At 42.5% G+C, this 14629-nt stretch overlaps 1 protein-coding gene across 1 annotated transcript in view; it reads left to right on the top strand.

Moving 5' to 3' along the window:
- LOC111217929 (sodium/potassium/calcium exchanger 3-like) overlaps positions 1 to 13465 on the top strand; it is a 55141-nt gene extending 41676 nt beyond the window's left edge. Inside the window, exons 6-17 of the mRNA XM_022739971.1 lie at positions 68 to 171; positions 2848 to 2922; positions 4865 to 4890; positions 4987 to 5040; positions 5145 to 5278; positions 8218 to 8378; positions 8902 to 9172; positions 9274 to 9440; positions 10330 to 10444; positions 10649 to 10761; positions 11543 to 11608; positions 12888 to 13465. Coding sequence (XP_022595692.1) covers positions 68 to 171; positions 2848 to 2922; positions 4865 to 4890; positions 4987 to 5040; positions 5145 to 5278; positions 8218 to 8378; positions 8902 to 9172; positions 9274 to 9440; positions 10330 to 10444; positions 10649 to 10761; positions 11543 to 11608; positions 12888 to 13040 — 1439 coding nt within the window. The 3' untranslated portion in view covers positions 13041 to 13465. The remainder of the gene's footprint in view (positions 1 to 67; positions 172 to 2847; positions 2923 to 4864; positions 4891 to 4986; positions 5041 to 5144; positions 5279 to 8217; positions 8379 to 8901; positions 9173 to 9273; positions 9441 to 10329; positions 10445 to 10648; positions 10762 to 11542; positions 11609 to 12887) is intronic.
- The last annotated feature ends 1164 nt before the right edge of the window (positions 13466 to 14629 follow it).

The following is a 14629-nucleotide window of genomic DNA, read 5'->3' as shown; positions in this document are numbered from 1 at the left end:
GTGTGTGTGTGTGTGTGTGTGTGTGTGTGTGTGTGTGCGTGCGTGTGCTTGCTCATTCTCTCCTCAGGGGTTTTCATCACCAAAGGTGACGTGGGCGTGGGGACCATCGTGGGCTCGGCCGTCTTCAACATCCTGTGCATCATCGGTGTGTGTGGCTTCTTTGCCGGCCAGGTATGACGTCATAGCAGCGGTACACCACTGCAGCCAAGTCAGTCCGCTGCTGAGTCTGACCTGGTGGCATTTTCACAGAGTGCAACCGGCTGCCTAATGTCACCTTTACATATTCACCCAGTAGAATGTGCTCATGCATACATGCATGTGTTTATGCAGAAGAATGCAGGACACACATACACAGTGTTGATTTATGCACACATGATTCCCTATGTCTGACTGCACCACAGTACAACAACAGGGGCAATGTGATCCATGTGTAAACTGCAGATATCACAGAATATATGACTAGCCTCCTGACCTCTCCTAGCTACCTGTGGGATCATTGAACATCATGTGAAGTATTGATGTTGCAGTGGTCGTCCTCTTTCTGTCGGTGACTGATTGTAGGCTGTATTACTGTTTTACTGTGTTACTTATAATCCTGTATAATCAGCCTTTAGTGTTGCTGTGTAATTCTACTGCAGGTGTGTTTAATCTGTGAAGTTATTGCCGCTGAAAAGTATTGGTGATGTCCTTTCTGGTGCTACTCAATGTTATATCATTACCAACAGTTGTGGTCAGCCCACAGTGACAAATATAACAATAATAATCCATTAGTAATAATAATAATAATAGTAACAAACTTTTCATACAAGACCCAAGTGCTTTTCAATAGAAATAAAGATTAAATAGTAAAAACAATTGTGAAGGACAATGAAATAAAACAATAGAAAAACAGTAAATGATAAAATATATAAATGAAAAGAAAACCAGAAACTTGTAAGAATAATAAAACGAGTAATTTATTAAAAGCCAAATTAAGGAGCATAGTTTAAAAAAAAACTGGGTTGCCTGTTTTCTTGTGCGTAAGATTTTGTCTATTTAAAAGGTTTACAGTTGAGGAACTAAGATGGATTATAAAAAGACAGAGAGTCTGCAATGTAAGCCGGTCCCAAACCATTAAGAGCTTGATAAACAAACAAGAACCTTGAAATCTATTCTAGAAGATACTGGGAGCCAGTGGAGTGAAGCTAAAACACTGAAATGCTCTCTCCTCCTTGTTGTAGTTGAAAGTCTAGTAGCACCGCTCTGAATAAACTAAAGTCTTTCAATTGACTGTGTTGCAATAATCTGAAAGTGTTTGAACTAAAAGCATGAATGAGTTTTTCAGCATCTCTATGGGATAGAAACCACCGTACTTTTGGTCACCTTCTTTAAGTGTGTAGTGAAATTAAACTCAGAGTCTAAAACAATGCCCAGGCATGTTATTTCTGTTTTTACCTCAGGGACCAGATGCCCCCAGTTTACAAGAGAGTAGATCTCTTTTATCTCGGGAGCCAACTACAAGTATTTCAGTTTTATCTTCATTTAGTTTCAAGAAGTCGATAGTTATCCAGTTTTTTTTTTTTTTTTTTTTTACTGCCGCCATCCCAGTGGTCCGGGAACACATTGCTTCATGTCACTATATCTGATCTGCTGTGCACCTGAAAAACTCACAAGCCAGAAAGTGTGCTGTGTTACTATGACAATCTGCATGTGAGTTATAATGTCACCAGTCTTAGCTGTGACATGATTCATATTCAACAAAGACTTTATAGGGTGATTTAAGTGTTCATGCGGTAATGTGTTTTAAATGAATATTGAAAGGTTGTTGTTGATGTTAATGTTTCATTTTTTCATTTTTTTTCCCCTTATAAATAAAAAAAATGGAAATGGAAAAATCTTGCAGTTCCCTCAGCTTGGCCTCAAAGGACTCTGGGAACTGCTGGTCTCACGTAAACATACATTCACTTAGCATCTCTTCCTGAGTTTCAGTTTAGTCTGATTCGTTTCTTGTAGAAAATTCCGCCACTAGTAAACAAGGAAATCTTTGGAAAGATACTTTTAGTTTGATATGTTTAACCAGCCACATGTACAACATCACGTCAGTATGAACACAATCAACAGCCTGTATCTCTTGTCTGCTTTGCATCCTTGGTTGTGTGCATGAGATGCAGAGATAACATAACATAGTGCAGCCTCTCTCTGATGCTATCTGATATGCCAATGACATGGAAATGAGCGGAGAACAAGAATAAGCTCTCTGCTCTGAAAAATATATGCACTGGACTCCAAACAGTGATGCAATCCCAGATTGTGCATTAGGTAATCACAGTGAGATAATGAGGGAGAAGGGCAGGCGGTGTGACGACACTTGGAGGGGATAGGGTGCAGCAAAATCATCTTCAAGCCTCGCAGTGCACCTCGCTGCTGTTTATTACCTTTGGCTGGCTGTTCATAGCAGGTTCCTTCTACAAAGAACGACTGTACAGTGAAACTGAGTACAAGCAAACATTTCAAGCTTTGTTATGCTCTAACTTTTCCCTCTGCTTTGCCGCAGCAAACAGCTCCACAGCTCCACAGCTGGGAGTGGCCCGGTCAAGATGTGGTTTCTGACCCTCCACTTGTGTAGTGTGAACGCTGTGTGGGACAGTGTTAGTCACTGCATTGTGGGCTCCTGCATTGTATCTGATTGCATAAAGTCGATAAACACACCAGCACCTTTTTCTATGTGGGATGGTACCTTGCGATCGGCTTCTTCACTGACTGTGGTTCAGGAGGTTAACTTAAGAGCTCGTCTGTTTACATTAGTATGGTAATGATGTCAGAAGCGTGAACTGTGCTTATCTCTCGTTTCTTTTTTTCCCCTTGCAGGCGGTGAAGCTCTCTCACTGGGCTCTACTCCGAGATTCCATTTATTACACATTCTCTATCACGGCCCTCATTGCGGTAAGAGCTTATAGACTCATGAGAGTACACAGGACAGATGATCAAGTGTGTGGTGGTTGCAGAAATATGCAGAGACCTGACACCGCCTCCTACTATAGTAAGAGGCAGTGTCAGTGTCTCACTATAGTAAGAGACAGTGTCAGTGTCTCAGCACATAAGCATTATAAGCCCAATTTGAAAGTGCAGTTCGTATCCACACCTTATTTGTACTGTTTGCCTCAGCAGTAGTGCCTGAATCAGTGGTTCTTAAAGGGGGGCTGGGGACCCCCAGGGGTACTTTTGGAGATTCCTCAGGGTCCCCAGCAAAAAAGGAAATCATTTATTTTCACTATATATATAAAAAAACTGTATGACTATTTTGGTCATGGATTTCAAACACTCTCTGTAGTAAAAGATCTAAAAGCAAAAATCTACAGATGGAGGACCCTGGGAGAGAATCTTATGAAATTGGGGTCTGTGGTCTAATTAGTGTCAGTTTAGGGGTCTTTGATGTGAAACTGTTTGAGAATCATTGGTCTAGATTGTAGAATAATAATATGATAAAAACATACAAGTGCTGTACATCCACTATAAATGTCTATATTTAGCAGTTTTTCAATCTATCTTGTGGTAAAGAGTGTGTTTAGTTATATAAAATATATCTGTAGTGTTTAGGGAGTCTCATGAGAGACTTAAGCTGTGTCTAAAATCTATAATACATTCTTATTCACATCAGGTTGTGAATTTGCACTGTATTCACACCAGAAAAGAGACAAAATCATGTACTCATATCAGTGTGCTACTAAAAACACTTCAGCTTCGAGTTTGCTGGTGGACACTTTTATCCCCCAATGTAATGTACAGTGGAAATGGAGCAGTGGTAGAAAATAACTTTACAGTAGTATTGCACTTAAGACCTGTTTCGTATGAATTTTATGCAGCATTATACTTCTACTGCCAGACATTTCTCACTCCACCCTGTTTGTTAAGGTACAGTCAGGTACTTTACAGATAAAGATCTTTATTAATTTATCATGCTTTACTTATTTTGAGTAGGATAAACAGCTCAGCAGTAGGTGAAGTAGTAAAAGTTAGCTTCACCTGGACGACCTTCAACAGTAAAAATCTTTAAAGGTCCCATATTTTACACTTTTCCCGAGTTTTATTTGAAGTGTTGATCCATGAGAAGACATATTTGTGGTTTTAAGAACCATAAACCATGTCAGTGTAGTTTTACATCTCCTCTCTCAGGCTTCTCCCTTGAGCTCTAGTAACAACAGGTTGGCTAGCCAATCAGAAGAGAGGAGGCTCTGAGTCTCTCCTCTGATTGGCTGACTGTTTTCTGAGTGATTGAATGAAAATATAGCAGGTATTTCAGGTAAACACTCAGAGAAACCAAATCCTGTGAGGTTTGATGGTGGGTCCAAGGTGGGCGGGGCTCGGGGGCATGGCTGACAGCAGTGACTGCTTTGTTGTGATCTCACAAAGTTCAGGAAGTCTTGACAGCTCATTTTAAGAGTTTCTGAATACAGGCTGTGTGCATTTCTCTGTGGACTGAGTGCTTTGATACTTTCACAGTATTAATATAGAACCTAGACCTGCTGTATAATCAAAAAGGAATCTACAATATGGGACCTTTAATATCATGCACACAAAAACAGATAAGTCAGCAGCAAAACCACACCATCAATATATGACAGTGTGTCACAAGGTAATCTATAATTTTATATATTTTATGTGCAGCACGCTACAGAGGAAACATCACAAGTGATGTTAGAATCAAAAAAGAACAGTGTCTTTAAATGAAAAGGAAACAACCAAAAGGTCACACTTTGACCTTTCCTCTGGCTCTCTGAGCTCTGGATTGGCCATGCCCTCTAGTGGAGTAGATGCAGAAATGCACAATTAATTTAAATTTCAATTACTTCATTCATCTAATCTTCCCTTTGTCTTGCCTTTTCAGTTCATCTACGATGAGAAAGTGTGCTGGTATGTAATGTGTTTTGTAGACCCATCAATATAAATATGATTCTTAAAGTGCTGAATCATTGTACATATTTTACTGACTTTGTGTTTGTGTGCCAGGTGGGAGTCTCTTGTCCTGATTCTCATGTATGCAGTCTACATCCTCATAATGAAGTGAGAGTCATTCTCAGAAATAATTATACTAATTGATGTTACCTGATTGGTTGTTCAGTTGTAAAAAGCCGTTTAACCTTTTTCTGTTGATTTGTGATTGTCAGGTTTAACGGCAGGGCACATCGCTATTTTGACCGTCGAAAGAAGAGCTCAGTGAATCTGGCCAATGGGCTGACAGGAAGCACTGATCTGGAGGATAATGTCACATGTGATGCTACTGCAGTCCTGCTCAAGAAAGGTATCAGAAAACTGCTCCATTTCTCCCAGGCTTTGCCCTCTAACAGGACTTTGCAGGGTTTAGCTGCTCATCTCGACACACTGAAATTTGCATAAAGGCAGCTGGGGCGCCACTCCTCATCTATTTTTGTTCTTCTCCATGAAAAGATAGTCGAGGATGACTTTACTGAATAAGTTCTGTGCATCTTGTCCTGGATAGATCCTCGCTGCAAATACTCCACCATGCTGTCTGACGTCTGGGCTTTGTATCCGGTGAGGCGCTGGTAGCATTCCCAGTGCTTCCTTTATATGGAGCTCCGCAAACATTTCCCTTATGCCTTTGTTGGTCAAGAAAAACTTCCTCTATATGATGAAATGATGGTGAGCAGTAAGGTTTCGTCTTCTGCCCTGCTACCCAGAACTCTTAGCGGACACCTGCAGCCAGTGTCACCCCTGAACTCAACAAACTCCAGATGTTTGTAGAGAAGTTTGAATAAATGGATATATTTCAGCTAGAGCTTTCTTGTGCTTACTGACACTGCAGCTGCCAGCTCAAAGCCGTATTGTGAGACAGTAGTCCTCCTGGTGGAACAGTTATGGTAGAAGCCTGGTGCAGATGCATGTTTCAGTTGAGACAAATCAATAAGTCATCCTTTAGATCGGGGGACCAATGCCTAAGGTAAAGTATGGGGCACAACAACAACAACTAACAGGAGAGAGCAGTGCAAGATGCTGGCTAAGGTCCCTGCCTTCTTCAGCACAGCCTTGCTCCGTCAGCTTGTTCTGCATCTGATACTCTGACTGCTGCTCCGCTGAGAGCAAGTGACCGAGCTAACTTAGGGTCCTTAGGGTGCGCTGAGGAGGCAATAAAGAGAACTAGGGTGGCAGGTGGCAGTTGTTTTAGCAGATGGTCGCCGGGCTGGATGTGTTTGCATGTGCAGCGTCACTTACGGTCCCCACAGTAGCCGTCAGGGACCTGGAACTACTGGAAGGTTCCTTAGATTTGTAGATGAAATAACTCCGGGGTGATTGTTGTGTTCATGGATGCCTCTCTCACAGGACATTAACCTTGAGCAAATCAATGTGCGCACACTAAAATAATTAGACTGTGGCAGAGGACGTCGGTGGAGTAGGCGGTCCTTCAATATGGCCGAGGACACATTTGCGCCCATGCTGCTAAAAGAATGTGTCCACATGGTCTTGACATGTCCACAGGTCTTGAGTATATAGTAGATGTATTGGGAACAACCAACAGGGCCATCTTATCCAAAAGTGGACAAACTGAAGCTCTGTCCTGACATTGCACACTAGAGATGCAACACCCATCACTGTGTGCACCCATTAAACTGCGAAAGGTGGCACACAGCAGCTGTTGATATGCTACAGTACACGGACATAGTTGTTGGTAAATGGTCTGAACATAGAGCTTCTTGTTGCTTCTTTTTTATTTAAGATTCTCTGAGGAGTCATTGAGGGTCATCATCATTTATAACATGGAAAATAACTTCACAAATCAACAAACAAACAGTTACAGGCAGTTTATGGATGGTTAAGCGCTTTCCTAAAGTGTCCAGGAGGTAAAAGGGTATTCAGTTGTGGGGTCACAGAGAGTCCATGAGTCTGCTGCACTAATCTTGAAAGCAGTCCTTCCAAGATCAGTGGCAGCATGAGGCACTGTACCTGAAAGGAACAGAACCATCACTGGAGCGAGTTCAGGGTGGACCAGGATCCCAGTGCAACATAGATGTGATGTATGATGGTCATTTTATAGATATACAGACACCGATGTTTATTGTGTGTCTCAGTCAGTTGCTCTGTGTTGGTGGGAAGGCACTAAAATCCTGCTTGTGTTGGCTCAGAGACCGTATATCTACAGTTACCATCCATTATTCAGTATTACTCTGTCTTTCTTCTGCTCTTGGTGTAATTCCCCAGGTTCGGTGAGCAGTTCACTACTCACCCGATACTACATGTATTTTTACTGTAGGTAGATGTTTCTCCTACCACACTATGTTACTGACGCTGGTTTATTTTCTGACTTTTAAAAACAAATTTATTTACAGTATATGCCAAATACATACAATATGAAATACCGTATGTGAATGTGTCCTGTTGACACTATATTATCAGCATCCAGCTCAGCATATACACGCCACACAGGTCTCTGCATGTAGAAAAGTATGCAATATGAAGGGTGGCACCGATGTTTGCACTGTTACCTAACAATAAAAACATGCTGGGTCCCGCAGGCCGCCTGGGGCCTTTCTGTGTGGGCTCTGCATGTTCTCCCTGTGTCTCTGTGAGTTTCGTCAGGGTGCTCCATTTTCCTCCAACAGTCTGGAGTCACGCAGGTTAGGCTGAACTGGAGATTGTAAATTGCCTGTAGGTGAGAAGGTGAGAGTGAATGTGTATCTGTCCACGTGTTAGCCCTGTGCAGAGGTGCACCGTCAGGAGAGGCAAATCAGCCAAATGCTTGGGGCCCTCAAGGGGAAAAGGGGCCCCAGATGGCAACTATAAACCCGCTTAAACCTCCTATAAAGACGCAACACAGTGCACTGCTGTTGCCCCAAAGCCCCCGTAAATGCGGCCCCTGATGATGCCTGCCGTAGCTAGCTAACGTCTACCTATTGCGTGCATTTGAGGCATTCAAGGAACATCTGTAAATGGAAAATGTGTTCAATGGTGGTCGTGAGTTTTTGGAAATGCACAAAAATGTGAAAAAATCTAGACAAATACTGTTGTTCTGATACACAGATGTTCCAGATGTTCTTTTTTAGTCCTTCAGCAATTTCATAATTGAATTCCTTCATGTCATCACGAGCAGCATAGGTTTTCACAAACACCAGATAAAATTTTCAAATCCATTATGAAAAGTGAAGAGTAGAAACTGTGTGAAAGTGTTTAGGGTCAAAGTAAACAATGAGCGGCGCAGTCACATGACCATTGTCTGTTATTTACCAGCTAACTTCCACTGTAAGCCGTCAGTGCTGATGGTGGATGAGCTGCTGTCTGCGTACCCACACCAACTGTCTTTCTCTGAGGCCGGCATGAGGATCATGATCACCAGTCACTTCTCTCCCAGAACCCGCCTCACCATGGCCTCTCGCATGCTTATCAACGAGGTACACACCGAACTATACATCAGCTCACATACACATCTGTACATTATCTCGATTTGTGTAGTTTTTCATGCAATAAGTTCAAATTGAATAAAACTGAATCGCAGCAGAGCTCGACAGAAATGTAGTTTTGTCAGCTGAAGATACTTTGAAGAATCCCTGCCAAAGCCGGAGTCTTAGCATAAATACAAACCAAATAACGCTGTCTGGGTTTACCAGAACAGACAGTGAACTGAATGTTCATTTTCTTTTGGAGATTACAGCCAGCTTTTTCACTCAGACACCTGCCTGCTGCAGACTACAGAGTGGATGTAAATCTAAACCAAACAACCAAATTTTAAGAGAAAGAGGAGCAAAGAAAATGAACTTCTGCTTCAGACAAATATAAGAGACTCTTTGTATTAAAGGTGAAGTAGTTAACTGGGTCTCACACACAACAGTAACACAAGATGTCCAAATGTGTTAATGGAACTACTGTAGTGATATCTTAATGTTGTCTATAATAATCCCCTGTTATCACTTCCAGAGGCAAAGACTGATCAACACTACAGAGACCCGAGTCAACCGCATCACCAATGGCGACTCGGACTCAGCGGCCAGGTCTCAGGGAAGGCGGGGCTTAGAGAATGGGATGGGCGGGGCTGAGCAGAGTCTGAACGGGAGGTGCAGACTTCAGCGGCTGGAGTCTGGGAACGAGACAGAGAATGAAAACGAGGATAATGAGAACAACGAGAACGATGAGGAAAGAGAGGGAGAGGATGATAACGGAGGCCCCCTGGTGCCATTCAAAGTTCCAGGTACAGCACAAACGACCTTTTGAAATAAAACAATCGCTGCACTCAAATGTTTGTTTCAGTGCTATCATTGTATCCGTTACCCTCTCTCTGTCATCTTCCAGCTGGAGTGTGTAACAAGGTGAAGTGGCTGACCATGTGGCCCCTGTCCCTGCTTCTGTTCCTCACCGTGCCCAACTGTGCCAAGCGCCGCTGGGAGAGGTGGTTCATGGTGTCCTTCTTCACCGCCACCATCTGGATTGCCGGCCTGTCGTACATCATGGTCTGGATGGTCAGTCCAGTCATTCTCACTCGCTAACATGTTAAAAACACATCCTGGTCTGGATGCGGAGCTTTCTAGTTAATAAGGAATTGAACATTATGTCTCCACAGAGTGCCAGACTTTCCACTGGTGTACAGCGGCTCCCATTTTCACTTAAATCTGCATCGTAACTGAGAGTAGACGTACAGCACAGTTGACTGTACCTTGTGGAGTTTCCGTGCACTAAAGCATTGTTTTCATGAGTGTGCCTTAACCATACACTGTATGTAAAGAGGCGGTAACCAGCAAACCTAGCAATGTGCCAACTGCTGGCTAGCATACATGGATGTCAGCAATATTCAATTTACAATATTTCAAAAAACAAACAAACAAATGCATTCACCTTATTTGTTAGACCACAAGGTTACACACAATGTTTTTTTTACACATGTATGTGATGTAATCATAACTTTTGTTTGTTTGTTTGTGAGAATACTCCACAGGGTATCTTTAAAAGTGTCATATTCAATTATCCCCGGGCGACAGAAATTGCAGCGGTCGAGCCCCTCAGCAGCCTCAGAGCTGCTTCCTGTGCCCGTTTTTTTTTTCCTCTTTCAGTAACGTAGTAACAACTGTTCATGCAGTCGCTCTTGATAACAAAGTAGAGACTGGCTGGGACGTTCAGTGAAGCGGATGCACCGTTTTATTACAGTGTGTTTCGAGTCATTTTGGTGATTCCACTTCTAATTTGTGCAGCGTTTCTGCAGCACAGTATCTGAAGCTTTTAGGCACTGAGGGAACTTAAAACATTGTTATACTTCTCAAATTTAATTCCACATGATTCCTGGTTCAGTGGTTAATTTGATTTAAAGCACTGTCATGTTCACAGTGTTCTGAGATGAAATCTACTGGGTTTCAGGTGACTGTGATCGGCTTCACTCTCGGCATACCTGATGTCATCATGGGCATCACCTTCCTCGCAGCAGGCACCAGCGTCCCAGACTGCATGGCTAGCGTTATCGCAGCACGGCAAGGTACACACACACACACACACACATACACACACACACACACAAACACAGACCAGTACAAGTGAAATCAATATTTGTGTTGAGTGAAACAAAGCAGAAATGCTGTTAAGAGAAGGAGTGGCTGTTCACAGCAGAGTATTGCTTGTCATAACTGACTTGTCTCCTGACTGTATACAGACCTTGACAGTGTTGCTCTCCTTGCCTCAGGTCTGGGAGACATGGCCATCTCCAACTCCATAGGCAGTAATGTGTTTGACATCCTGGTGGGCCTGGGCCTGCCCTGGACGCTGCAAACGCTCTGCATTGACTACGGCTCCATCGTGAGTGCTTCTCAGCTCAGCCAGAGGAGAGGCTGCAGGACCAAGACCAGAATAGAAAAGAGATTCGTTTATGAAGGACGGGAACAATAGTCTGTGTTATGCAGTGCAGGGAGATGGGGGAGTTTAGGATTACTGTTGGACACAAAAACGTCCACCTATTATCTGTTGGGGCACCGCACAGTTACTTTTTCACCTTTCTCTGGGAAAATTTCACGTGTTCAGTGGCACGTTGATCACAAGGAAAAGAACCTCAGAATAGATCGAATTAAAGGACCATCGTGTAGGATTGAGTGGCATCTAGGGGTGAGGTTGCAGATTGCAACCAGCTGAATACCCCTCCCCTCACCCCTCCCCTTCCAAGCATGTCAGAGAACCTACAGTAGCCTTTAGGTAATGTGAAGAGCTCCCTAGAGCCAGTCTTTGGTTTGTCTTTAGAAACATGGGGCATGGAAGGGGACTCACTTCCTATATAGATATTGGGCTCATTCTAAGCTAACAGAAAAAAAACATTTTTAGTTTCAGGTGGATGAAAACATTTATTTATTACACAATTATGAATATTTCTTTCCATTTCTGCCAATCGATCCCCCTAAATCCTACACACTGGCCCTTTAAAGTCGGTCCCCCTGACTGTATAAATACAGGATGTAATTCAGGGTGTAGCAGGACAGAGCCTCTTCCTTATTTCCTTTTTATAAACCTGCATTTTATCTTTTGCATATTTATTATTGCATTTTATTAATACTGTAATATACTAAAGAATAACACCCTGTCTCCTCAGATCCATCTGAACAGCAGAGGTCTCATATTCTCCGTTGGACTCTTATTAGCCTCAGTATTCTTCACAGTAAGTATATATTTACATGTTAATGAATGTGACCAAAGCACATCTTTGCAGTTTTGAATGTAACCATAGATGTGGATTTATGTGGGGCTTGTAATGTCATACCAACTTCCAGGAAAGCTAATCATTTTTGGCTTATATAGTTTTTAATTTTGGTTCAGCAAAATGTTTTCGCCCTTTGTGCTAATGACAAGCATGTACAGCAGTGATATTTAGCGTCTAGTGTCACCTCGTCACTCGCCACAAGTAAACATCAAGCTCAGCAAAGCAGGGAGTTGGGGCTGATGATAATAACTCCCCCTATATAGACTCAGAGCCTACAGGTGGATGCTGGGTCGGAGGCGGGGCTTATGTATTGCTGTATGAACAGCAGCAGCAGCAGCAGAGGTAGCTTTATGCCATTATGTAAAAGGGTGTGTTGGATATAGTGAGAGGAGTCTGCCGTCACATTGACTGTCGAATGTAGCTCACAGTCTTTGCTTCATTTTTGTCTTATGAATAGTTGATTATTATTCTGCTGCAGTTATTTCATGCATTTTTGTGCTAGTTAAGTAAATAGAAGCAATGCGATGTCCCTGTAGGGCATCTACCGTAGACGGTGAAGAAGCCTTTAAATAGCAGTGATTATTTTGCATTTCTTTGAGACAACTAATATGTGTATAGTTTTTCTGGAGATCCGAGCAGCAACAACTGCCGGAGCCGTATTGTTTTTGTTCTCATTTTTCTTCTTTCTTAGTTTTCTCTGCTAAAAGTGTTTGTGCAGCAAAAACCATAAGAGCAAAGCATATTCCCCCCACTACTACCAGTCAGGCACCAAGAACCTCACTCACTGACCTGAAGGTAGCAACCAACAACCAATTTTATGTTTTCACAATTATCTCAAAAACGGCTTGGCCTAGAGTCGAAATTATTTTGTCATTTAAAGTGATCTGCATTTAGACTTTTGCTGTAAAAATGTCAATTTTTTTTTAAATTTATACAGTATTTATGAATTACAGAATGACCCATACCATTACCTCTCAATGACCTCCCCATCCTTTAGTCCCTACCGAGTCTGAAACCGCACCTGTGCCCTTGAATCCAGCTATGAACTTGTAGCGTGGCGCACCAGTCTCGTCCAGCTATCCAACCTCTCTCCGCTGCAGAAGTTCTCATAAAGCAGAACTTGTTGAAACGCCACGCTGCTAATCTCACAGGATACAACGCTAACCTCCTCCCTTTCTTTATTTCTGTGCTGTACTCTTGCCTCGCTCTCTCTCTAACTCTGTCTCCTCGCCTGCAGGTTCTCGGTGTCCATTTAAACAAGTGGACTCTGGATCGGCAGCTGGGCCTGGCCTGCCTCATCATGTACGCCATCTTTCTGTGCTTCTCCGTCCTCATCGAGTTCAACGTCTTCATCTTCGTCAACCTCCCCATGTGCCGAGACATCCACTGACCTCCCTCCTCTTCCTCTTCTTCTACTTCTCCCTCTGGCTGAAGGAGGAAACCTCACCTGGCTTCCAGTTTCTTGGCGCCTTGGAACCAATTCCTACCTTTTATTTTTTCAAATAGAGAAATAGAGATCTTTATGATTTATCTTTGGTGCAATACACACAAGAGTGAGGACACTGGAGGTTTTTGAGGGGACTGGAGAGGTGGCGCGAAGAGAAAGTCCCAGCAGCAGTGATTGCTGCCAATCGTCAAATGAACCAAAAGGTCGGCTGGAGTGAACTTAACTGTATTAACACCGACAGTTAGGCTACTGTTGGTGAAGGAGCTGCTACTGTAACTGACTGACTGACTGACTGGAGGAAAGAGAGAAATCCTGCGCTAACAGCGATTTTTAGCTGGATTGTTTGTTACTCTTTGTACAAGTTTGGATATAAGCACACGATTAAGGTATTTTTAAGTAAAAAACTGGCTTTTTCTGTATATATTTGAGGATTATATAAGTACTAATATTAGCTGATATATGGGACTCTCTTATGCACAACTGGATCAGTCTTGCAAAGCTGAACGATCCGATGACAGTGACAACATTGTATGTTTTACTTTAGCGATTCGGTCTGCCAGTTAACACACTCAAAACGCTTCAACGTGTCTCCCGTGCTCAGTACCAGCTAACATAGCATGCTGTGCTAGCCACAAGTCAACCCTAGCTTTTCACTGACAGAGAGAATCTAGATATTTAACACTATTCGCATAGAGTCTATTCTTGTTTGTTTTATTTGTCTCTCTACAGGCATATCCAAGTAGATGTGGGCTTTATTGTTCTGTACTGAAACCCGCATAAGAAAGGGATCTCCCTGGAACTGATATCCAGCACTGTCACTTTATGGATTAGAGATATTATTCTACCATTGCAAGGCGTCTACAGGTACTCTAAACATGTAACTACTGAAGTTAAAGTTCCCTCTAGATGGTAGACCTCTTGTGCTATATTAAAGATTTAGTTTTTAGTCTCCGAGTTGAATATAATGTTGTTACTTCTTAAAGCCAAAAGTATTTTTAGAATAGGAGTAAGAGTCGTAGATATGGACTTAAGAGTCAGCTCGAGTGCACTGTGTGTGTGTTTGTGTGTGTGTGTGTGTGTGTGTGTGGGGGGGGGTGTGTGTGTGGGGGTGTGTGTGCGTGCAAGTGTGTGTGTCACAATCTTGAGGGGAACCAAGGATACCACTGTTACTGGGAAGACATAATCATGATTTATTTATGAATTAATTTATTCAAAGATCATGTCTAACCTCCAGTTTCAGCCCTTTGGGTCATGTACAGTGTATTAAATGGAACGCTCTCCGCTCTTTGTTGACGGAGCTGTACAATGTACTGTACCTAATATATAATCTAAGTACTGGAAACTGACTTGATGTTGTTTATATTTAAGAACTTAGAACTTTATAATTTATCAGTTTTGTATAGTTTGGAAAGATATTGCCACATTTGTATGTTGTATGCAAACACAGCGGTTTTTGAAGATGATGCACGGCCGGGGCTGAGTCGTCATGGAGATGTTGTGTTCCAGTGGGATGTACTGAAAATGCGATCTTC

Source organism: Seriola dumerili, unplaced genomic scaffold (assembly GCF_002260705.1).
Source record: "Seriola dumerili isolate Sdu_G_001 unplaced genomic scaffold, Sdu_1.0 BDQW01000050.1, whole genome shotgun sequence".
NCBI classification, from domain to species: domain Eukaryota; kingdom Metazoa; phylum Chordata; class Actinopteri; order Carangiformes; family Carangidae; genus Seriola; species Seriola dumerili.
The sequence above is the reverse complement of the archived record's forward strand: the minus strand, read 5'-3'. Positions and strand labels throughout refer to the sequence as shown.